Source organism: Cyprinodon variegatus, unplaced genomic scaffold (assembly GCF_000732505.1).
Source record: "Cyprinodon variegatus isolate N-32 unplaced genomic scaffold, C_variegatus-1.0 Scaffold44, whole genome shotgun sequence".
NCBI classification, from domain to species: Eukaryota; Metazoa; Chordata; class Actinopteri; order Cyprinodontiformes; family Cyprinodontidae; genus Cyprinodon; species Cyprinodon variegatus.
This window is the reverse complement of record NW_015150497.1, coordinates 298,375-323,437: the sequence shown is the minus strand read 5'-3', so window position 1 is coordinate 323,437 and position 25,063 is coordinate 298,375. Positions and strand designations below refer to the sequence as shown.

The window sequence follows — 25,063 nt, the reverse complement described above, 5'->3', positions numbered from 1 at the left end:
AAACAAATTATAGCTTTGAAAGGAGCCATTTTGGAAGGAAAGCCATTTAGGTAACTACTGAGACACTGCAGGAGAAAAGTATCCAAAGGGCTGCTGAAAAATTTAATCCAAGAGATGCCTTTTGAGTACCAGAGAGGTTGCGCAAACAAGTGATATGAAAGGAGCAAGGCCTTTTTCATTTGTTGTGAGACTCTACAGTAGCCTCAGAGCCATTGCAGATATAAACTTCACTTTGTTTTCATACCGCCACACTAACAATGGTTTTAATCAAAATTTGTAATAAGATAATATCATTAAATTAAAGGCCTCAGTATGCAAGGTTTTCCCTCATTTGGTCTAAGCACTAAATATTCAGTAATGCCATATGTGTTTGTGAAATAACTGCCACTGAAAATACAGTAATTGAAAAGCTGCAATCAAGAAGAAAAAAGAAGCGTGGGTTATGACAATAATGAAAACTGATTGTAGGGTATTGCTAATAGGCAGTGAAAACATTTAAAGTTTGTATGTATTCAAACTAACACACAAAAAGACTGTCATTGTTATAATACCGGGTAATTTTCAAATTTATATCAGATTTAGGACATTAAGAATGAATAAATTTAAGTTAAGCTATTTTGCACAAAAAAAACAAAAACACGTTTTACTCATTGATATCAAAGCTTGTAAGGGCATAATACAAAACTTTTAGCTGTAATGATGTGGAAACTATACAAAGTATCTCAGAGATGCTAAAAACAATTAACAGCACACGTTACAATTTTTATATATAAAAGGTTTTAAAAAATATTTAGCATCTTCCTTCCTCTTTTTCCATTCTCATTTTCTTCTCATAGCTTAAGTTTGATTTTAAAATGGTGAGCATTCACTTCCATTCCTGCATTGTCGATCAGACTCTAGGTTCAACCACATTAGCACAGCATATCTTAGACAGATTAATCAAATAGTCAAATAATGAACTGTCAGAATATAATAAGCTCTTTATGTTTTTTTTTTAGGTATATATTATTTTTCTCTTATTTACATATTCTGTTTGACTTTTGACATGCATGTTTGGTGAATGCATGGACTGAAAAGCCAACTCAAGTTGTCCACTGAAACTAGAGAACTGTTTTATTATAAATCTTAGATGAAACAATTGGTAAAGAGTTTCACATTAAACTGTATGGATTTGCTGTGCAATACTAAAAATAAGCTTACAGGTCTTATTTCATTATAAATAGCAGATCCCGCATATTATTTGAGACTATTTCAATTAAATTCAATGCAATAAAAAAACTTGATTAATTTATTGATTGACTTTATTGAAATGAAATGTTCTCTTGACTCATAAGCCATGTTTCCAATCACCTTAAAATAAAATTTTTAAGCGAACTTTCAAATCTTCGACAAAAAGGAAATGCAAATTTGCTGTTTCTATTTGGCTTGAAGCAAATTAATAAAGCACCTCAAAGCATCCCATGTCGTCATTCATATTAGTTCCTTACGCATTGCTGTTGAGAACAGGATGTAGAGGCTGTGATCTAGCACTGACTATAGATCAGTAATGGACGAAAGTTTTAATAAATATGTTGCTATCAGGGAAGTTGTTCTTATATTAAAGGCATAGTGGAGGATTTTCGCAAATTGTTAAAAAAAACCCACCCTCTCCAATTAAACTACTAATGCAAAACCCTGTATCTGCTCCAGAGAGGAAACGCCTATTAAACGAGTGTGAGAGCATGCACAAGCTCATTTCTCCTCATGCACGCTCTGTTTAGAAGTTACTGTTTGCATTCTCATACAAGCTTACTTTCCAAAAGAAGTGGAAATTTTCCACTATGTGAGACTCACCACATATAAGTGAAAATGGGGATGAGCACGTAGGACGTCCTTACATGCACATATCACCAGAATGATGATGACAAGTAGGAGGACCACTTATTTTGATGATCCACCACGAAGATAGGCTGAAAATCCAGGAACTCCGGGAACTTTGGCAGCTCGGTTCTGCTGCACTTTAATCGACCAAAATCCCGAACGATTTTGAAATTCCCCATACATTAAATTTATGTACATACAGGCTCATATAGGATGGTTCTACGGGCATGTGTACAAAACTATTTCAGACATGAACCATAAGGAATGAAATAGTAAGAACTAAGAGGGCTGTGAGAGCAAAATTAAAAAATATCCTGCAGAAAAAGAGAGTTGTCTCAAGGACTTGGAGACATTTATTAATCCACAAATTAAAAAGAAAAAATCCAATTGAAGTTCTGATGAAAAAAGTTGAAGGTAAATTTATAAGGATCTAAGTAATAAATAAATTCTTGCTTTCTGTAACTAAATATTCACCAAAAAACAAAACAAACAAAAAAAAAAAAAAAATGTGGCATTTAATCATTTAAACTTTGGATAAACTTTGGATATAAAGTTACCTGATTGTTACTGTTTCAAGATACCAGAGGCTTGGCTTAAGGAAAGGCCTGTCATCATTTTAGTTTTTTTGTCAAAATTCTTTTAATATGTCACATTTTTACCATTTTCACCAAATATGTATCATAACTGTTTTCCAATCTTGTTTAGGCCACTGTGTAGTGTTGGAAAGGTGGCTTAAGCCATTTTTTGAAACTTGTATTCAGAAGAGCGGTATGGTTGTAGAAATGTACCAGATCTTTACCCTTGCCAAAATGATGCAGTGAGAATAAAGGAGTCGGTTTCCTAGTCTCCTAAGTTTTATGGGAGGGTATTTGGAGCAGTAGGTTTATCTGGTACCTACATTACCACATGAAGCTTTGATTCTGTCCGTTGTGTCCCTTGTTTTGTAAGATTTTGTACAGCATAGTTGTAGAGAAAGTTGTATATGGCTTAAGAATCTGAAGGTCCTGTTTGTTTTCCTTTTTGCAGGTTCTATTGGAATAGAAAAATAGAAAATCCCTTTATCATCCCACAATGGGGAAATTCTGATGTTTACAGCAGCAAAATGATTATAGAAAAAAATGGTCACACAAATGTGGACCTTAGAAAAGTGTATAATAACATAATAGTAATGAGTTAAATAAAAAACAATGCTGTACTTTAAAGTCTTTTAACAATATAAGTACTGTGCACCTGGAGAACAAATAACCAATATACAGCTATGGACATTTCTACAGTAATGGATATTTGAAAAATAGCAGCAACATCAGAGATGTGCAAAATGAGAGCAGCATCTTATTTAACTGACTAAGGTGGAAAAACTGTGCAATATCAGTATGAACATAACAAATTATTGAGGATGCAGGGAACAATAATGGTTATAAAGTCTCACAGCTGCTGGGAGGAAGGATCTGTGATAACTTTCCCTGGTGCATTTAGGGTGCAACAGTCTGTCACTGAAAGGAGCTCTCCAGTTTTGCAACAGCGTTATGCATGGGGTGGAAAATATTATCTAACAGAGATGTTATTAGGCTGTTAGGTTCTTCAGGTCACATTTTTCAGTTTGCACCTGTTAAGAAGGAAAGAACTAGAGGAATCAGCCCATCTGAAAAAATGAAATACTGGTGCAGAGATCCGTCAGTCAATGAAAACTCAGCATTGAGCACTGCCTATTAATTATTGAGCCTGCAGAGGGGATTTGGACATAACACTACTGAGATATTCTAGGTGGCTTTTTCTCTATATGCCTTGGAGTCTCATAAACAAGGCATATGCAAAAAGATTGGCAGACTATACTGTAAATCTATTTTCGATAAACTTGGAATTACCCAGAATGTGCTGGTGAGTCACTGGCGGTAACAGGTACAGAAGGAAACTATTATCCTAGGCCTTTTGATCTTGGACAAGAGTCCTCACTTTAAAAACATTTCATCTCCACATACATATCAAAACATATGAAAAATACCCAGCGCACAGAGAGTGGCAATCACTCATAATTTTGCATAACCTTGACCATAGTACAAAATTCTAGTTTTATACTTTTCTCCCAAGTTACACTTTATCATCTATGTCAGAACAAGTTATTAAGAGCACCGAATTGAATCTTTTTCCCCTTGTCCATAATTCAGAAGATAGAAGCTTATATGTTGTTTGATATGCCCAGAGAAATGACATGAATACATAAACAACGCTGATACACAACCCATAGTTATATAAAAACAAGTAACAGTTTATTGATCATATGGTAATATGATAATATTTTAGTAGTAAATTAAACCATAACACAGACAAACATACAGATGATAGAATTAATTAGGCTTCAGAGTTGAAGTAGTGCTTAAACTGCAACCTTTGGCACAATTAACAGCTAAAAAAAAAAGTTGCCACAAACACAGATCTACATTCATCATTACTCATATGCCTGTACATTATTTTTTCCTACGATCTTCCCTGGAGCGGCTCAAATAAGACTGGATTTCAGATACTGGTGGAGGTAATTTCCTGAAATGAAAATTTAATGATGGCAGTCTTCAGGAGGAGGGGAGCCGTGAATGACTCAAAAGGTCCGTAAATGAAATCCACACAGTTCAGCCCATGCTGAATTAAGCTAAAATACTGGAGACACAATTCTAAAATGAAATTAAATACATTTCAATTGGAATGAAAAAAATTACAATATCTAAATCTCTGCTTTTTTAACTATAAATACATGGGAATGTGCATCGTAGTAATAATATAAACACCCGTCTATTACCTATGAGGATAGATATAGCTTCTAAATTTCACTCACTATATTGATTCAAAATGTTTATGGAAGGCTCAATGGTGATAGAGTTTGCCTTATCTGTGTACTGAATGTATGCATGTATATAGTCACTGATTGATAGGAAGCAAACTAAGCAAATTGAGAAATGATTGCTCCAGGTGGCTTAGCAATGTAAAGTTATATCTTCATCTGTTGGCTAAAATAAAATATACAGTCAATCATTTGCACAACATAGAAGCTGACTGAGACAAAACAGTAAGTCTTTTATCTTAATTAAAAATATTACCTGATTCTCTATTAATTTTTCAACCTAGACAGTTTGCTGACTTGGAGCAGATCAGTTTAAAAATTTTTGCCACTGTGGCTGGTTTTAATGGAAAATACAAGAATTTTTAAATGAGCACACACCTTTTTTCATTGCAAGATGAATACTTTTGGTGTCTGTCTGACATCACAGCAGCCACTCTCATCCTTATTCTCAACACACACTTGAATGAGTCAGACAGATGGGTCAGGTGGGCCCTCCCCTCACCACTGAGTCACTAGTGACGTAGTCCACGTGAGCTGTTTTTAGATGAGAAATGTGATCAGACCTCAGCTCTTAGTTTTTCAACCTGTTTTTTCTCTCCTGCTGCATCTGCTCCATGGTGACAAGTTGCCACATAATAAAAATCTGAGCCAAAATGCTGATGGTACTAGTTTGTCTTTTTATACTATTTAAGTCATGTAAGCCACTGTATCTCACTGCCTTGAAAAAGCATTCATAACTCTTTAGCTTTCCAGACTTTGCCTAGTTACAACCATAAACTTAAAGTTTTTTTTTGAGGGGTTAAAAGATCAAAACAAAGCAGTAGGTACATAATTATGAATGGAAAAGAATACACTGTTTTTATATTTCTACAACACTAAAAACCAAAGGCCTTTATTTCTATTCAGTCCCTATTTAATGTAATAGCTGAAAATAAAATCCACGGCAATGAATTAGAGCTTGAATCAAGGTACAAAGGTGCACTTGACCAACACTACTCGTCCCATCATCTGGAAAAGGAAAGAATGCACAACTGCAAATCCACCAAGACGTAGCTGTCCAGCTAAATTAGATTCAATATATTTTCAACTCTTAAAACAGCATCTTGATTAGATTTATATCTGGACTTTTAATGTGCGATCCTAACACATTAATATACTTCACCCTCAATATTTTTATTGCAGCTCTGGCAGTAAATTTAGGATTACTTTCCTGTTAAAAAGTAAATACCTTTATCCAAGTGTTCTACAAAAACATTCAACAGGTTGAAAAACTATCAAGATGCCCTTTTGGAGGGATATTTTTGTATGTAGGATATGCATGTGCTTTCATCATTTCACCTGAACAAGTACACAGGAAGGCAAAGAGGCTATTAAAAGATTTTAAACGAGTCTGTTCATATCATGTCTTAGCTCTATTAAAGCTGTGATCGTAAAGGAAAAAATGTGGAATGATTAGGAAATTTGTCATACTGACTTTACTGCCTGAGTTGCTCTTTCAACCTCCACCCCGAGAGGCCCCCCTTTTGTTATTGTGTACATATCTCACTCTTCTCCCTCGCCTGCCTGCTTTCTGTAAGCCTCATTAAGCAGCTGAATATCCTCATGATACCCTGAGCTCTCGTGTGTCTGCCGTCGGCTGTTCTGCCGATGGGCTTCCACTGTGTCAGGAATAGTGATATTGATGGTCTCTGCTTCAGTGTTGCCACCGCTCGGGATGAGCAGGGAGTAGGACGCAGTCTCACCTAGGTCACACGAAACAAAGCGGTTTTCCCTGCGAGAGTAGCGCAGCGACGGCGAGCGGGCATGGGTCGAAGACTGGCTGATGTTAGAGACAATAGAGACGCTGTCCATGGCCTCCTCGTTATCACAGATTTCCAAAACCTCAAGGTGTATTTTGACGTTGGTATCCCCAACCCCTGCTCCTATTCCCATCCCCATGCCAATCTCCATTCCTACGCAGCTGACGTTGGCTTCTCCGGTGTGGCCTCCAGATCCTGGGTCATCTGCACTGGGCTCATGGCCAACAGACTTTGAGCGATACACTTCCACCTTTAAAAAACAGAGACTGCTTACACAAGCAATAATAAACAGAACATTATCACTGTTAATCAGTACCCCTCTCCTGGTATATATATACCAAGCCTAAGACATAGCTGAAGATTTAAAGAAAGTATTGCTGGCCAGAAACTTAGTAAAGTTTCAGAAAGAAAAGGAAATCCAGTATGCCCTTTTATTAAATATGCAACTAGTGCCTGGAGGCAAATCGCTATGTTGCTATATTTAAGACTGGAAATAGAGCAACTTGGTCTTATAAAACAGCAAGCTACAGTTTAAGTATCATACCAATCAGAAGAAATATATTCTTGTAAACAACACTTGACAGCAAATCATTAAAAAAAACTGTGGAGCAAAATTCATTACATTTAAGTGCTGCAAATGCCACTAATTTTGACAGTACTATATTAACCCAAATCCACCCAAAGATGACTTCTATAAGCAGATAATCCAATACATTTTCCAGATAAAATAAAGAGCCTTTGGGGGAAGAGGTTTATTATTGAAATGTATTAGAATATTACTCGTAGTTTTAGTTCTCTAACTGCAATACAACTTAAAAATGTTTTAAATAGTTTTTTTTTTTTCCATGGTTAGAAAAAATACCTTCCAAGCAGGACTATAATTGATGGATATTTGAGCAGTTTTTTGCAAAAAGTTTTTACAATAGGAGTACCACTATTACTTTCCCCAAAGACCAATTGTGCAAAAAAGTGGGTGTGTGAATGAGCAAGTGACCAATTAAAGGGTCGATTTATTATCACTCAACAAAATACTGTTTAACCGTAAAGTATGATGCAATTGTTTCCTCTTTAAGTCACGCATGAGGTTACCGGATGAGTCACATTACTACTGAGTAGCACTCAGGTTTGGTTGTACACATTACTAATCTGGGACTGTTCCTCAGGGAAAGGCAGGGTGTTCAGTAGAACCTTCTAAGCTGATTGGGCCAAGCAACCTAGTGCCCGCCTACCAAAGTTTGGTTTTAGCCAATCATGGTAACAAATAAGATAGCAGATGCCATGAGAAACCACAGCGCCTTATGCCTGTATGCTCTTGCATTTCCTCTTTCAAAGATAAAATCATGGATTCTGACAAACAGATGTACTCGCAGCATCCCAAAAAACTCAGAAAGTTCTGCTGAATGTCCCTTCCTCCCATGACAGATTTGATGGGAGCAGGCCCAGACGGATAATGAGTAGAACTAAAGTGCTACACATTATCAATCTGGCAAGCCAGATTGATAATGTGTTTCAAAAGCAGGGCAAATATCCCATCTGCCAATGTGTTGTTTTTTACAACTATATTTTAACACAGTGGTAAATTACATGTAGACCCCACAAAGTGCATTCAACTTTCTAAACAGGCTGTCACTGCTCTAAAAACATTTTTGTCAAAAGTAGTCCTTTACTTAAGTAAAAACACATATGTGAAAAAAGTGGTAAAAATAAAAGTACCTGTAAAACCTCTTTAGTCATGAAAAGGTAAAAAAAAAGTAAATTTTCTTCTGTAAATTGTACAAATAAGTAGTTTCCTTAATTATGCCTATATATTTTCACTTTAAAAAATATACTTAAAGTAACAGTTTTATACAAAAACAAGGATTATTTCCATTTTTCCCTCAGTGTTGGTAGAGAGTACATTAATTTTAGTAGGAATAATATTGACTGAACTGACCAGAAATCCCAACCTATACTTTTATATTTAAGTTTTTAAGGAATTGATCCATCCTTACTCTTGGTCCTGCTCTTCATGACAGGTTACAGGAAACTAAGTTCACCCTTCCAAAAAATAAAAAAAGACATTGAGTGGAGGTTAGTTACCTTTTTAGCGTTGTTGGGAGAGATTTTTAGGCCGTCGCTGCTGACCTCATAGGTGGAAAGCGATAGCGTCTTGCCAGTGGGTGCTTGGAGAGATACAGTGCCCTGAAAGGCACACAGGGGTATCGATAGACCACCTGATGAGCGCTGCACAGGAAAAACACAAAAATATAGATATTTAGTATCCTGCAGAGTGTTCAGTTCATACTTTTTACAGCAGACCTTTGGTCTGGTTATTCCAGGAAAAGCACTAAACCTTCGAATTGAGACTCAATTGAGAGGAAGTAATCTTGTTGAAGGGTTAATGGTGCACCGCTCAGATTTAAACAGAAAACATTATTTGTGTCGATTTTCAAAGTCTGGAGCACATATTTCCTTAAGACAAATGTACAGCTTCCTATAACTAACTAGGCATTCCTCAAAAATGTTAAAACAAAACCTGCAAACTTCTTTCAAAACTTTGTGTCTAAAGTAATAATTGATTAATGAGATTGTCACTTTAAACTATTCTTTACTTCATCCGATTCATCTAAAGGATAGGTAGTCCTAAGGGCCGATTTCAGACCTTGGGGGACCTGCGGAAGCAGGGACTGAGTCAGGCGTAGAAACATCCAGAGCCACAGTGCACAGGCGTGTGCAGGAAATGGGCTACAGGTAACACATTCCCCAGGTCAAGCCACTTTTGAACTGGAAACTGTGGCAGAGGCACTGACCTGGGCTACAGAGAAGCAGCACTGGACTGTTGCTCAGTGGTCCAAAGTACTTTTTTCGATGAAAGCAAATTTTGCATGTTGTTTGGAAATCAAGGTGCCAGAGCCTGAAGGAAGACTGGGGAAAAGGAAATGCCAAAATGCCAGAAGTCCAGTGTCAAGTACTCACAGTCGGTGATGGTCTGGGGTGTCATGTCAGCTGCTGGTGTTGGTCCACTGTGTTTTATCAAGGGCAGGGTCAATGCAGCTATCAGGAGATTTTGGAGCACTTCATGTTTCCATCTGCTGAAAAGCTTTATGGAGATGAAGATTTCATTTTTCAGCATGACCTGGCACCTGCTCACAGTGCCAAAACCACTGTAAATGGTTCACTGACCATGGTATCACTTTGCTCAATTGGCCTGCCAACTCTTCTGACCTGAACCCCATAGAGAATCTGTGGGATATTGTGAAGAGAAAGTTGAGACGCAAGATCCAACACTCTGGATGAGCTAAAGGCCGCTATTGAAGCATCCTGGGCCTCCATAACACCTCAGAGGCTGATTGCCTCCATGCCACGCCGCATTTAAGCAGTCATTTCTGCAAAAGGATTCCCGACCAAGTATTGAGAGCATGACTGTACATATTGATTTGAAGGTAGACTTTTTTTGTATTAAGAACACTTTTCTTTTATTGGTCGGATGAAATATGCTAATTTTGTGAGATAGGAAATTTGGGTTTCAAGAGCTGTATACCAAAATCATCCGTATTAAAACAATAAAACACCTGAAATATTTCAGTTAGTGTGCAATGGATCTAAAATATATGAATGTTTAAGTTGTATCATTACATTATGGAAAATAATTAAGTTTATCACAATATGCTAATATTTTGAGAAGGACCTGTATTTGCAAGAAAAAAGTATACCTTTTACAAGAGAGGATGAATTCTACCTTCTGAGCCATTTATCAACTTTCAGAGGACAAACTTGTATCTCTACTAAAAATTTTTTTTTTTAAACTTGGGTCTATAAGGTTGTAAAACTACTTGATTTTTAAAAATAAAACAATGGAAATTGTCCTTTAGCATAGAGAGACACTACTTGAAAGCTGGGTCTCTTTTAGGAGCAAGAAGATCTGCTGTGCGAACTGTATCAGAATAAGAGCCTAAAAAATCAGGTTGGGACCTTTAGTATCCACAGATGCCTTTGTGAAATGATCCCACTGTTTTAGTGGAAGCAATGCACGAATCAAGAAGTAGGTAAAAAAAAATAAGTCTCATATAGCTATGACCACTTGCTAAAATAGGCTCTGAATAAATTTTGAGGGAGAAGTTCCACTTTACTTTTTGAAATGCACTTAAGGTGCAGGAATAAATATGAAATGCAGTGAACTGACAAAAAAAGTAAAGTATAACTGTGACTTCAAATAACTTGTTTTCGACATCAAATCAAAGGACCTATTGCCATTGTTCCTTATAACATTGTTGACAGTAAATGCTAAAACTTTACATCAGCAACAAGTTTGCTTCTACACTTCATTCCTGCTATTTAGGGTGAGTGAAATTGGATTGTGCACATAGCTTCTAGTAAATAGAGATAAATGTGTTCTTACTCCATAAGGCAAACCATTGTTAACCATATTGTTACCATGGCGGCGCGCCAAGGCAGCGGCCAAGAAGAGCTCCTCTCGAAAATTTCATGAAATATGCCGCTTAAAATGATACAAACTAGACATCAAAACCGCACAGAGTGCTACGGACGGATATAAGCAAAATAACTGTGGAAAATAACGGCCAGAGGAAGAGATGCACAAGACAGAGAAAGCGAGGATGCAGAGGGGGGCTAACAGCGAAGCTAAAGAGAAATCCCCACAGACCTCCGCTTCCATCAATCCTGCTCTTCAACGTCCGCTCGTTGGAAGACAAAAATGGATCACGAACTCTTCCAAAGAAGCCTCAGGACACCTCACTCAACTACTAACTACAGGCCTGTCACACTGACTCCAAAAGTGATGTGGTGCTTCGAAAGGCTGGTTAAAGAACACATAGTCTCCAGTCTGCCGCCAACATTCGACCCATTCCAGTTCTCCTACCGACAGAATTGCACCACTGAGGAAGCCATCTCTGCTGCTCTCCACCTGAGCCTGGAAAACCTGGAAAAGAATACCTACATGTGGATGCTGTTCCTGGATTTCAGTTCAGCTTTCAACACCATCATCCCACACCATCTGATGGGCAAACTGGAACAGCTGGGCTTCAATACACCCCTCCGCAATCGGCTGCTAAACTTCCTCACCAACAGACCTCAGTCAGACCGGGTCGGACAGAACACCTCTGATGTCATCATCCTAAGCACAGGCTCCCCTCAGGGCTGCATCCTGAGCCCCCTGCTGTTCACCCTGATGACACATGACTGCGTTCCTAGATTCACCACCAATCACATAGTGAAGTTTGCAGACGACACCACAGTGGTGGGCCTCATGAGAGACGACAATGACCAGGACTACAGAGAGGAGGTGGTGCAGCTGGTGGACTGGTGCAAAGATAAAAGCCTGATCCTGAAGGTGGAGAAGACGAACCAGATCATCATGGACTTTAGGAAGAACTGACCTAACCACGCTCCACTGGTCATTAACAGCTCAGCTGTAGAGGAGGTCAAAAGAACCAAATTCCTTCGGGTGCACATCACAGACACCCTTAACTGGAATATAAACACCACCTCACTGATCAAAAGGGCACCAAAGCTCATGTACTTCTTTTCAAGGATGAGAGCCCACCTGCCCCCACCCATCCTCACCACCTTCTACAGAAGCACCATAGGGAGCGTTCTGACCAGCTGTCTCACGGTGTGGTGTGGAGGCTGCAGCGCCTCAGACTGGAAGAAGGTGAGAAGAGTGGTAAGAAGAGCAGAGAAGATCACCGGGGCTCCTCTTCCCTCCATTAAAGACATTTCATCCCAGCCATGTGTGTCCCGAGCCCTTAACATTATAAATGTTCCCTCACACCCCCAACATGGACTGTTCTCCCTGATGCCCTCTGGGATGAAACTTTGAAGCATCCAATGCAGGTCCAGAACAGTTTCTTCCCCACTGCCATTAGACTGCTGAATGTTATGTAAAATGGGTTACAAAAAAACAAAAATAAATAAAAAAAATAAACAGAACCTTAGAACTGTAACTATACAGTCATATGTTTACATTACTATTTTTCATCACAACGTTTTTTATCACTGCTTCTTACCTTATCAAGGCTGCACTTTTAAAAATGAAATAGTCTAGAGAGCTGTTCTTAACAAAATTTCTTTTTGTTTACACTTGTGTACACAAAATGACAAAATAAAATCTAAGTCCAAACACTTTAAACCCCTGGAAACAAAGTGATTCCGCAACAATGACACATAAATCTAGATACTATTCTTTCAAATAAAAAAAGCGTAGACATCGAGCGCTTAACTATTTAGCTGCCAGTTTTTTTTAATGAAATAGTTAACTATTGTGTTTATGATTGCAGGTTGTTTATGTTTTATAATATTCATCCCTATTAGCTTTCTTTATCAGAGATATATCCCTTGGTAATAAAATGAGTCTATTCTGAGACCATTTGTTTAGAACAATGCATGATGCTGATGGGAGGGAGAGGAGATGAAATAATGTAGTGCATCAGAAGAGATATGGCAACAGGTCTCATTAAACCTGTGAATTATTAAAAAGGACAGGAAGTGGTTATCCGATTGTGGCTATGATTTTCAACAGAAGCAGATATGTTGTCATTCTACTGTTTGCACAGTGCTCACATGATAGCCAGAAGCAACCCATGTGGAAAGGGAAAGACATATAACACAGACATGCAATTTTCAATGCAAGTTCAACTCGGTTTATTTATAAAGTTTCAATTCACAACACATTATTTTAAGGCACTTTAGAGACATTTCAACCAAAAATCTGTGCATATTGGTCCAAAGCTTTCTATCTATAAGCCAGCTGCTTGTACTGAGTTATTGATTCTGCAGAATTTGCTCTACATTGATCAGCATGCAGCGGCCATAGACCCTCTTTGCATTTTATTGTGATTGTGTAGAGCATGGTTTAGAAGGAGTCCTAGAAAATACTTTATAGGCAGTGAAGCATAAACCCTTTTTCTCCCTCATATTTTAAGAGAAACACAAAAATAAAATGTGAAAATGTCACCATCACAATATCTGTCTGTTTAACATTCAAACAGCAGTGACTTTTTGGGGCTGAACATTGTTTTGAGCAAACATAAAAGTGCTGTGAACTTACATTTTGAATGCCAATGTAAGATGTAAAAACTTTTATCCTTATAGCAGTATTTGCCAGCATTATTGTAATGGCCAAAACAAAAATCTTGCCATTGGAATAACTGGACAATCTCAGCAGGACTAAGAAATATGGTGTCAAAATTCTGAAACTATTTCCCCTTTTATCAATGTGACGATAACATACAATGGAAAAAATGTAAAAATTTAGCTCAGAACTACAATGTACCATTAGATGTCATCATTTAGGCTAAGTCAATACACCCATTACATTAAATAATGGAAAAGTGGCAAAACTGATCATTCTCTTCATATGCTAAGTAACTAATAGCACTAGGCCACTGCTTGTGTGGTTAATCTCATAGAGTGTCTTTATATTTATGTTATGTACTTTTCTATTGTGGTTGCTATCCCATTATGTAGTGATGTAACCCTGAATAATGGAAGGGGGTGTGTCACTACTGTTAGCACAATCCGTACTATCAGCTCATTTGCGCATGCACAACCAGACATACATCTGGATAGCCCTCGATTTTACTTTCTAAAATAGACCTAGATTAAGTTCTTCCCTCCCTAAAAACAGTAAGCCTACCAAACTAATATTTTAGAAGTTAATCATTTTTTTTTATATATTTTTTCTTTTCATGTCAACCTTATGGTTTATAGTGCGTAACCTAGAAAAAGAAACAACTAAAATGCAGATAAACATGGTTTAATTATATTTTTCCAGACTACTTTGAGCATGTCCAATGATGACGTCAGACAAACATTTTAATGGAGAAAATTAAAAGAGCATCTAATTGTCTCAGAGAAGTTACAAATAATTTTTAAAGATGTGTATTTGCATTCTTTAGTGATTTAAGGATAAGTACTTTTAGTACAATAATTACATTATATATGTCATAAAACTGGGGACAGTTGGCCCCAGTATTCAAGGGCAGACAGTCAGTAGGAAAGTTCAAAGTGTTTATTAAATAAAACCCAACAAAACTAAAGTGGAGCTGCTAGGATCTGTGGCTCGCGGATGCTGCAGGAGGGGGGGTGGGGCACCGCCCAGTCTCAGACACTCTGGTTTAACAGTTCAGTCCATCACCCATGAAGGGGGTGGGATCAAGCTGATGGGCTGACAGCTGGTGAAAGAAATAACCAATCAAGGTAGAGCAATCGGGCCAGATCATGACAGTTTATGGCAACCTTGATGAATATCTGCTTGCACATGGGCAAATGAGCTGATGTTACGGTTAGCTGATGTTATGCTCTCTTTTTTACCCCTTTGTCCCTGTTTCTCTCCTGTTCCGATTAGCATTCATTATTAACTACTAGCCACTCGCTATTAGCTACTCAGCTGGCGCCTACAACGAGCCAAAGCTGTGAATTTGGACTCTGATTGGCCGTCTCTCAGTTATCCTTCCGCATGGATATCAACTGACTTGTGGTGCCGTTACTATTGCTGCATTTTCTCCTGTAATGTATTGTAATGCCTTCAGCTAGGACCAGTTCCCTGTCCTGCAACCTAACACCTATTCCAGAGATACACTGCTAAATCTATAGCTACGGCATGCTACATTTGCTCAAGATATCACTACGTTTCTAGAGGAAATCCTTTGGCAAACCTCAGGAATTCATGGTGTCTCTACTCATAGGCACAAGTTAAACAGAAGTGGAAGAATGAAACGGTAGACTTGAATGAGACATATAAACAAAGACTGCTACCCTCTGTTATTTCCTGCTCCCTCTGCACTAAAATGGACAAGATACAGACTAATGTCAACCACCTACAGGAATACAGGACTGCCTCAATTCTGGCTTTTACAGAAACATGGTTAATCAAAGATGACAGAGATTATGTGTTGAATCAGACTAGATCGAGATAGAAAGTTAATCCAGAAACAACATGGCGGCAATGTTTGTCTTTATGTAAACACTAGCTGGTGCTCTATTGTGACAGTAAGAGCGGTGTTGTGCAAAATGGACAATGAACTGTTGACTGTCTCTCTGCCTCTTTTATGTACCATTTTGGTGTATATCCACCCTAAATCTAATGCACCCACATTTATTCTAGGTGATTATATAACTGTTCCCCTGGGAATGAGGCTTTCACGAGTATATTACCTGTGCCACACGCCTTTGCATGCTAGGCCAATGCTATGGTTTGGGTTTAGAATGATACAAATCTGTTACACTTTGGTATACATCCCTATTATAAAGAGTGCAAAAAAAGTCCATAAGGTGAAGCTGTTGACCAAAAACAGCATATCAACACTCCAAGCATGCTTTCAGACTACAGTCTGGTGTAATCTTTTAGACCCAACCAGCAGCATAAATGAACAGGTTGACACAGATCATCCCCTCCAAAACGGACAATCTTCCCAGAAAAAAACCCTGGATTAGCAAAGAACTCAAAGAAATCAGTAGCAAGAAAAAAGTATATATATATATATATATATATATATATATATATATATATTTTTTTTTTTTTTTTTTTTTTTTTTTTTTTTTTTTTACCAGCTCTGATCTGGAGGAAAATGAGGAGAATTCAAACATGCCATTAAAGCTGCCAAGCTGAGGTGGAGCAAACATTCTAACAAGGGAACCTCGTTCAGCTCGGTAAGTCCTTAAAAATAAGGCTGCTATTAACAACATCACCATTCGCCGTGAAATCATTAAAGTAGACAACAGCAGCCATATATCTCTTCCTAACAATCTCAACTCCTTTTACAGCAGATTTGAGAAGGACAATGCCAAAGATATCAAAGTCATAAATACAGCCCAGTGTCTCTGCCTCCACCTTCACCACAGATGACCTGGTAAGGGCCATCAGAAGAACCAAAAAGACCGGCTCTCCTGGCCTATGAAACATCAAGAACCAATTTCTAAGGTACTGTGCCAAACAGCTGGGGGGTGTTTTTAAAAGCTTTTTCTAGTGGTCCTTTAACTCCAGAACAGTCCCCCAGCTGTGGAAGCACTCTACAGATATTTCCCTCCCTAACAAGAACACCAGGTTTTAATGACCTTTCACTTGTGGCTCTCACCTCCCTTGTGATGAAGTCAATAAAGAGAAATATTAAACATCACATCTTAGGACTAACAAATTCACTGATGTATCTCCAGTGAACATATCGCACAAGAAGAGGTGTTGATGATGCCAGAATGTACACCCTAGACACCCTTTTATGAACTGTTGGACTGCCCTAATGCCTCAGCAAGAGTTCTGTTAGCTGACTTCAACATCCTAGCCCACAAACTTTCCTCCTCCTTCCACCTGAGTGATCAACTCTCGCTGTGGATCCTGGATTTTCTAACTCACAGGTCACAAGAAATTTTCATTAATAAGACCTTGTCTTTCATACGATTCCCATGAACAGGCTCCCCGGAGGGCTATTTGCTCTCACATAGGTTTTTCAGCTTTTAAACTGATTACTGAAGATCCACAGATCCACACAACACACACTTTTGACCCAGCTATTGGGTTAAGTTAATATTTATTAAATAGTTTTTAATTATTTCGCATATCTACTTTGTACAGGCTGCTCTAACCAGAAACTTGCCTATGTAACTCGAGAAAGTCGGATCAGTCAATAAGGAGCATGGTTTTAGGGCAGTCTGAACTCCCTTTAAGCATGGTTTCAAAATTTTGCACATCATGCCACACACTTATAATAAATTTATTAGGTCATTCTTTTTGTCTGACTAAAACGGTGGCCCATCTTACTCCAAAAACAGTAATATATGTCCTTTCTACTAAGAAAAACACTTTTCTTACTCAAGTAGCATTAATTCAACATGTTTTCTAGAGAAATACTTTTGTTATATTCCAACATTATTAGAGATTTTTCCAGGTTTGCATAATTTCTTTATAGAGAGAAAAGGATTTTCGGAACCCAGTATTTAAATGGACATTCGAAATAGTTTGTAAATGCACCTGAAGCCCCACCATCAGTAACAGAGCATAAAGTCACTGAGAGGGTAAAGACGTCTTTAAGCTCTAATCGTAACACCCCCTTTGGGTACTGAAGGCCAGAGGCTTTGACAGTGAGGAGAAATGCTGCTGGTTAATGACATCTAGCCTACTAAAAGGAAGGAAAACAGCAAGAATAACATGGAGCTGTGACCTAATTTGTTGTCTTTTTATTCTGGATGTTGTCGCTAAGAATTAGGATGAATGTCTCAAAATTATTTTTTAGTATTTTGTGAATGTAGTGTCATTAAACATGTGAGTTCTGCATTTATATTTCCAAACAATACAATATAATACATTACCATGAAAGATCTCAGACGAAGGACACACACACACACACACACACACACACACACACACACACACACACACACACACACACACACACACACACAAAGGCCATGCATGGATTTCAACACTCTGTGATTTTCTAAGCATAACCTTTTTTACTTGTAATAAAGGGAAAAACAAAACGCAGTGATACAGCATGAGCATTTATCGTACACATGCATACATGTGTATTTTCACATCTGTTTTAGTTTCAGAATCATCCACAAAACTGACTAATAGTGTTATTTTTCTGCAAGTAACGAGTCAATTTCAAAGGGTTGTGCCTGTGGCTGCTCTGCTATTTCAGGAACAGTTTGAAGCTGATCTCCCATCTGTTTTTGTTACCGCCAATGCCAAGGTGCATTAATCATCATGCTTTTACCATTCTGCCCATGTTTAACAATTTATTGAGTCTCACAAGCTAACAGGGAGAGAATTAAGCTTTTCTAGTTATGTGAGCCAAGCATGCCATCAATAAAGAAAAGCATTTCAAATTTATCAGAGGAGGAAGAGCTGAATGAAGTTTAACTGTTTACTTTGATGGTTCTGTGGTTTTCTAATTAGTGGAAAAGGTTAGGTTTTGATTAATGTCATAAAACACTCAACTATTGTTTTAAGGCAGAAAAAGACACATTACGCATTCAATAGTGAAAAGACATAAGTTGTATCCAACTATTCAGAATATGTGTTCAATAAAAGCTAGTTTTCATATCTTAAGTACATTTGGAAAAAAAATTTTTACCGTTTTAGCAGATATTGAAAGTAGTTTTCATTGAGGTAATATTTCTGGTTTGTTTAATGATTTATTCTATTTTTTATGTTAAATTTTACTAAGCTGTAAGTGAAAAAAATGATAATTAACAGAAAAAAAGAAAACATAAGTCTGTTTTTAATTAATCGTTATGCCTTTTGTTTAATAAAACAAATTGTTTTTTAATAATAGTGTAATTCATTCAACACAGCTCAACGGCATTTAAGTTACTGTAACACATAATGCAAACAATATGTTTTTTTTGTGAATGTTCTTTTCCACTTTTTTCAACAGTCTGAAAGCATTTACATTTAAGTGGTTATGATTGATTAAAAATAATCCTAACTTAGCATTGCAATTTTAGAGTCTCAGAGCAGCAGTAAATTGAATTCAGTCTTTGAAAGGCAGGTGTGCATTTGATAGCATTTCGATCAATTGCTCCATTAGTTAGAATCCACTGCTTCTTGCTAAAGATGAAGCATTATGAAGGAAACCACAGTGGGGAAGAACAGAAGATGAGAGAAGGAGAGAAAACAAGATAAACAAAGGAGGAATCAAGCCCACTCAAGAGGACACATCTAAATTGCAGGAATGGCAGCCAGTGAGTCATTAAAATATAAAAAGGCGTAATCGCTGATTTAGAAAAAAGAGCCCAAAGAAACATAATCTACCACAGACAGGGTCATTGAGGCATTTATCTGAAAGACTGTTTTATTTCCTTCTCCAACAAGACTTATACTGCCTTGCAAAATAATTAACATCCAAAAAATGTTTCACATGTTTTTAATTCATCTATAAACTTTAATGTATGCATCTTAACCTAATTGTAACAGTGCAATCAGAGGCCTGTTCAACCCATCGCCTGTAAAAGCAACTTTGATAATGGCAAACTGTCTAGACAAATCATTCCACCTGCACTGACAGTCCATAGTATCTCTGGTGTTGATACAGAAATACACAGCCCAGGAGAAACCTTTAACAATTACTCATGAAGTTTTCCAACAGGAACACTAGGCTAACTTTTAACCTTTAAAAATGCGTTTGATTAACAATTTATAAGGTGCTACATAAAAAAAAGGTTTTACTTACTTAACCAATTAAATAGGGCCAATATAGAAAAAAGCCCTAAGAGGTCCCTGTTTGACGTTTGTTAAAAATCAATTAGGGGATACAGCAACAACCTGGAAAGTGCTTTGCTTGATTTAGAATAGCCATAGCCCTTTAAAAGCCATTGTGTCTGCAAGTTATCACCTAAATTGTTTTAATAAACATAAAATGGCTAAACAAAGCTGTGGGACAACATGCTACTTTGGGAAAACAATTCTTCACTGTGTACCAAACATAGAGTTTTTCAATGTAAGATTTTGCATTGTGTTTATGTGACAAAGTGAAGATCTGCTGAAGTGTATTCTGTTCTACATACTGCCTTTGACCACTGCCTCCAAGCCCCTGCTATACTTTTTCCTAACTTTTCGCTCCTGTCCATTAGTAAACTTGCCAAGTATCCCTTTAAGCTGGCTGTCTCTCTTTGGTTTAATTTCGATATTTAGTTGAATCTGCACTTCCTTTGTTGACTGCACCCAACAACTGATTCTCATTAACATAAATTAACCTAGATTATTGTAATTATTTCATGCAAATATGCTGTGTTTGGTTTATATGCAATACTCACTAATTTATCTTATTTTATAATGTTTAGATTTAATTTGTGCTGTACCGTACAGTACTTTTTAAAACTTGTCCATTAATACGTGAGATTTACTTATTTAAAAGAAAAACGAAAAAAAAGAAAAATAAAGAATAATTTCTTGGATTCTGTTTACTAGTAGTTAAAGTCTTAAAAAAAAAGAAGAAAAAGAAATAAGTTCGAACAGCTACCAAACTCTTTAAAGTAAACTTTGTTCTCAAACATAAAAATCCATGCTGAACTGTGATATCATGTGATATATGCTTAGTATGTTAAAGTACTACTAGACCACCAGCAACAGCCACTTCTTCTTCTTTGTCTACTGAAACAAATGTGACTTCTTTAATCAAAACACCCATAGAACAAAAATTTGGCCCCAAAATTACAGAGTATCATGTAGCCCACAGCTTATTCAAGGTAATGTAGATCATTGGGTGTGCTTGTAGGTTTTGGTTTTTAATTTTTCATTACCCACTGGCAATACAAAACTAGACACACGTGTATTCTTCCACAAATCCTGCCTATGCTTCTTATAAAATATTTTATGCAAAATGTTTAGATTTCCTTGACTGTGCTTGCAGTGTTTACTAATTATTGAGTACAAACGTGTCACATTGTTCAGAGGGTTTCTTTTGTGTGTATTTCTTATAGGGCCTTTAACTTGAAAAGTTACAATAACATTCCAACATTCCAGCATTCCAGTTACAATAACATTCGTTCATCAAAATCATGTCCAAAGTGGTATTTTGCTTGATTCAAGCAAGTTTAAATAATCCTCATGAATTCTGCTTTCTGAGTAACAGCCCCTTCCTGTCCTGGCAAAATGGAATGGCAATCATCATTCTACATGACACAGTGATTACCCACCTCCTCCAGGAAGCACCTACCCTAATTATGCCACACCTGCCCAGTAAACAACGCTTCTTCTTTCCAAGATCACTACTTGTAATTTGAGGCAGAGCACAATCAATTCTACTCCAAATTAAGACAAAATGGCTCTTAGAGCACATACTCTGCAACATATACCTTTAGTTGACTTTAGGAGGCTTAAAGAACATTATATAGATCCTGTTAAGCAACTAGGGGTGCTAGATCGCTAACTTCCACATTTAGGACACCTGAGAGGAACTGGACAACATTGCACTGTCACATAATTAAAAAGTTTCCTCTTAGTGTTTTGTAATCTGGTAGCAGGCCATATTTAGCCAGCAGATTTAGTTACTTGTAAAGATAAAAGCAAATTCAACTCTCTAGATTAAAACAAAATATGTCTGGTCAAGTAAGTATCATATCTGTTTTTTTGTCCAATAACAGCTTTTAGCTTAGTTAACTCTTGTGTTTAAAACTATAGTTGGCACTCATGTTCGGAAACACTTTTTGTTATACTGGATGAAATGTTTCTTCCATCCTAATAGTAATCAATATATTACGTATTCAAAAAAGGAACAAAAAAAAAGTCACATCTCAATAAGAACTGCAGGACTGTAACAACTAATTCCTGCCATTCGGTCCAGACTCAGAGACAAACCAACAGAAGGAAGCTGTGATGCAGCAGGACCAACCCCCACGTCATTCAGCTTTAAGGGCAAGAGGCAGTTTATTTATATAATGCCAATTCACAATACATTTCATCTCAAGGCACTTTACAATTCACCAGATCATACAGTCAAAGTTTTCTATCTAAGGAAAACCAGTTGTTTGCATCGACTCATTGACTCGAATGCAATCCCTCACACTAAGCTTGCTTGTAGTGACAGTGGAGAGGAAAAACTCCCTTTTAACAAGAAGAAACCTCCAGCAGAACCAGCCATCTGCCGAGGGAGACTGGGGTTCAAGGAGAGACAAATTCCATGTGAAATTTGCCTGGAAGCTAGCAGACCATAGCTTTGGCTAGGTGACCAAAAGCCACTAACTGAAGTGTATCACCGTGCCGACCCGCTAAGCTTGGGTGAGAAGACGGAGCCTCCGCCTGTGCTGTTGAATGCAGAATTCCCCCTAAAGGGAACCAGTGTTGCAGCTTCTTTACGGTCAAATCAACTCCGTCTCCCAAACCGGGTTGGGAGACGGAGTTGTGTTGTGCCGACATCCGACGCTGCCTTCACTCCTCCTCAGAAACGGACATACAAATCATCTCAAAGTAAAACCTTTCCATTATTCCGTCTGATGCTTTGAATAAGGTGCTGAGCTTGGGCGAGCTAGTCAAGTAAGGTTTTACAAAGAGTTTATTTTAACTTTGGCACTCTTTATGCTGATGTTTCATCTGAAAAGAGTTTATAAAGAGCTCTGATTTCATGGTGTAGATGAATGTGAATGAGTTTATGTGTTTTCTTTTATCTAATTTTCTTGGTTTCCCATTCTGTCCTGAGGTTAGGGTATTAGAGTAACTGAGGATTGTAGACCCCATAAAACCATGGGTAATCACATTCCAGGGGCGGTAACTTTCCTGAGTTTTATGGTCTATTGTTCGGAGATCAGTAACCCCTCCTCTCCCGTAGAATAGGAGCAGCCATTTTGTGACTTCATAAATTAAGATACGCCCCATTGTAGTCTAACCCTTTCCCTTTAGTCAAGTGATAAGGTCCGCTATTTGGTAATCACCACCCAGTAGATTCCAGCCTGTTACTCCCTGACTCCAGACCGCATGGTAGGGGCACACCATCTAGATTCTGCATTGTTGACTCTGCACCAAAGCCCCCTGGATAACTGGATTTTAACAGCCAGTCCACAAGCCAGACAGAGTGTGAGAGGCCCAAAATCCTGGTGAGTAACAGGTTATAGTTATATTTATTCAACCAAGAACATTAAATTGGTTTTACAGTCGATTTTGAATGATTTATCCATTAACCACAACGGCAGTTCTATTTAATCATATATGCATTCATAATCTACAGGTAAAATATCACAACAACATGTATCACATTTTACTGTTGCTCTGGAAGTATCCAGCACACCCCTTGACAAAAATATTGTTTAAGCAGGAGTAGAAGAGGGAGGAGGCAAAGAATAAGCTAAAAGGTAAAAATGGCAGAGAAAGTGCAAACAGAAATCCACATCCAGAATTGCTTGTAATGGCTTATCCCACTGAGGCTCTTCTGGTCCTGCTGAGTTCTGCTTTTAGATGGTTGCTCAAGTTTGAGGGGGATGGGGGGTGGATTTGAACAGAGTTCAGAGTATAGTTCAGGAGCTCCATCATGCTTGATTACTTCTTTTATTTATTAATATATACATATATATGTACATACATATCTATGCATGGATATGTTTCTTTAATACTGATGTTTTTCCCCCCAAATGTGTAATTTAAGTACACCCTTTAATGGCACTATGTCAATGTTTTAGCCTTTACAAAGTAAATTTTCATCTCACTATACCTTAAAGCTACGGTAGTTTTTGTACTTTGGAAAAACAATTGTCAGCATGAGGAAAAGTCAGTTAATGTCAACCATAATACATAGATATAAATGACTTTATTTAGTTCAACAGATTACGATAAAAAAAGAAATATCTGGAGAACACTGTACCTGTCTGGGTGTTCTTTCTGATTTACTTCTGCACCACTCCCAATCCGTCAGCTCAATTTTCCTGCACTCCTCATGTGAGAGCCTCCTCTCAGGCCCATCGAAAACTGATGATGAATCGTTGAGAGTGTGATCCTTTTCCCGCAGATGAGAAGACAGAGAGGGAACACAGTGGAATTCCTCATCCTTGTGGTTCTCATGGGGGAGTACGGGATGATCGGCCACTGCCCCAACTACACTAGCCGTGGCTTCTAAAAATAGTCTGGCATGAGAGGAGCTGTCCACTGGGAGTGGGGTGCTGAAATCAAAACTGGGATTCAGTCTTGAGAGTCCACCAGGTTCCAGTGCACAAAGGTGAGTATTTGGGAAGTCACAATTAAAAAGGCTGTGATAAGATGGTTTCTCTACAGGAGGGCTGCTTAGAGACTTGGTGGCATGGGACAGCTTATACACTCCATAGCCTTGTTGCAATGAAAGGCTGAACTGTAATTTTCTTTTCATGCCTATGAGGAAGACAAATAGAGATTATAAACATGGTTTTGGACCCAAAAGAAAAAACCAAAGATTTTTTTTTTTTAGCTGACTTTGTTTTTTCTATATACACTGCTAATTAAAATAAAGGGATAGCATATACAACACAACCGTACAGCCCTCCATGTGCTCGCCAGAGGTAGCATGACAGCCATTGGGTAATGAGATGAGATCCTCAGACCCCTTGTAAGACAATATGCTGGTGCAGTAGGCCCTGGGTTCCTCCTAAAGCTGGGCGTGCACTGATATGTTTTTCCAGTTGTGCGAGAATCTTTTGATTGGGCAGACTTTAAGCCTGATCGTGCGTAATGAGTCGTGTAGTGTACAGGGGGTTACGAGGGGCAATCAGCCTCTCACAACCACCTCCTGATCAGGAATCCTTATGGTCGGGAGAAAATCAAACATGTTTGATTTTCTCTCGACCATCGTGGGCAAATCGCTCAGTGCGCATGCACAAACAAGGATTCTTCTTTAAACACAGCAGCATGGCGGGGATGCAATGAGTGAACTGCAGTTCTGTCTGTAAAATTAACAGACCGTAGTAGCCACGTTTCCTCAGCCATGTCTACCTCGTCGCCTTTTCTTTTTAGGGCTTTCAGCACAAAATTGCACAAATTGCCAAGGCAGAACATTTTATGTCTAGTGAGCTTCATATTCCCCTTCCATTTGTTTGGCTTCCGGATAGACGAGTCAGAGTAGCTTCATCTCACTGCGGAGCAGAGTCCAACATGCAGTGTTGGGAAAGTTCTCTTTCT

General features: G+C 38.0%; 1 protein-coding gene across 1 annotated transcript in view; it reads right to left on the bottom strand.

The window, feature by feature from the left end:
* Positions 1-4,170: 4,170 nt before the first annotated feature.
* The window catches only part of gpr149 (G protein-coupled receptor 149), a 30,890-nt gene continuing 9,997 nt past the window's right edge, over positions 4,171-25,063 (bottom strand). The window contains exons 3-5 of the mRNA XM_015370232.1: positions 23,781-24,280; positions 8,572-8,715; positions 4,171-6,742 (exon numbers count right to left, since the gene is read on the bottom strand). Coding sequence (XP_015225718.1) covers positions 6,236-6,742; positions 8,572-8,715; positions 23,781-24,280 — 1,151 coding nt within the window. The 3' untranslated portion in view covers positions 4,171-6,235. The remainder of the gene's footprint in view (positions 6,743-8,571; positions 8,716-23,780; positions 24,281-25,063) is intronic.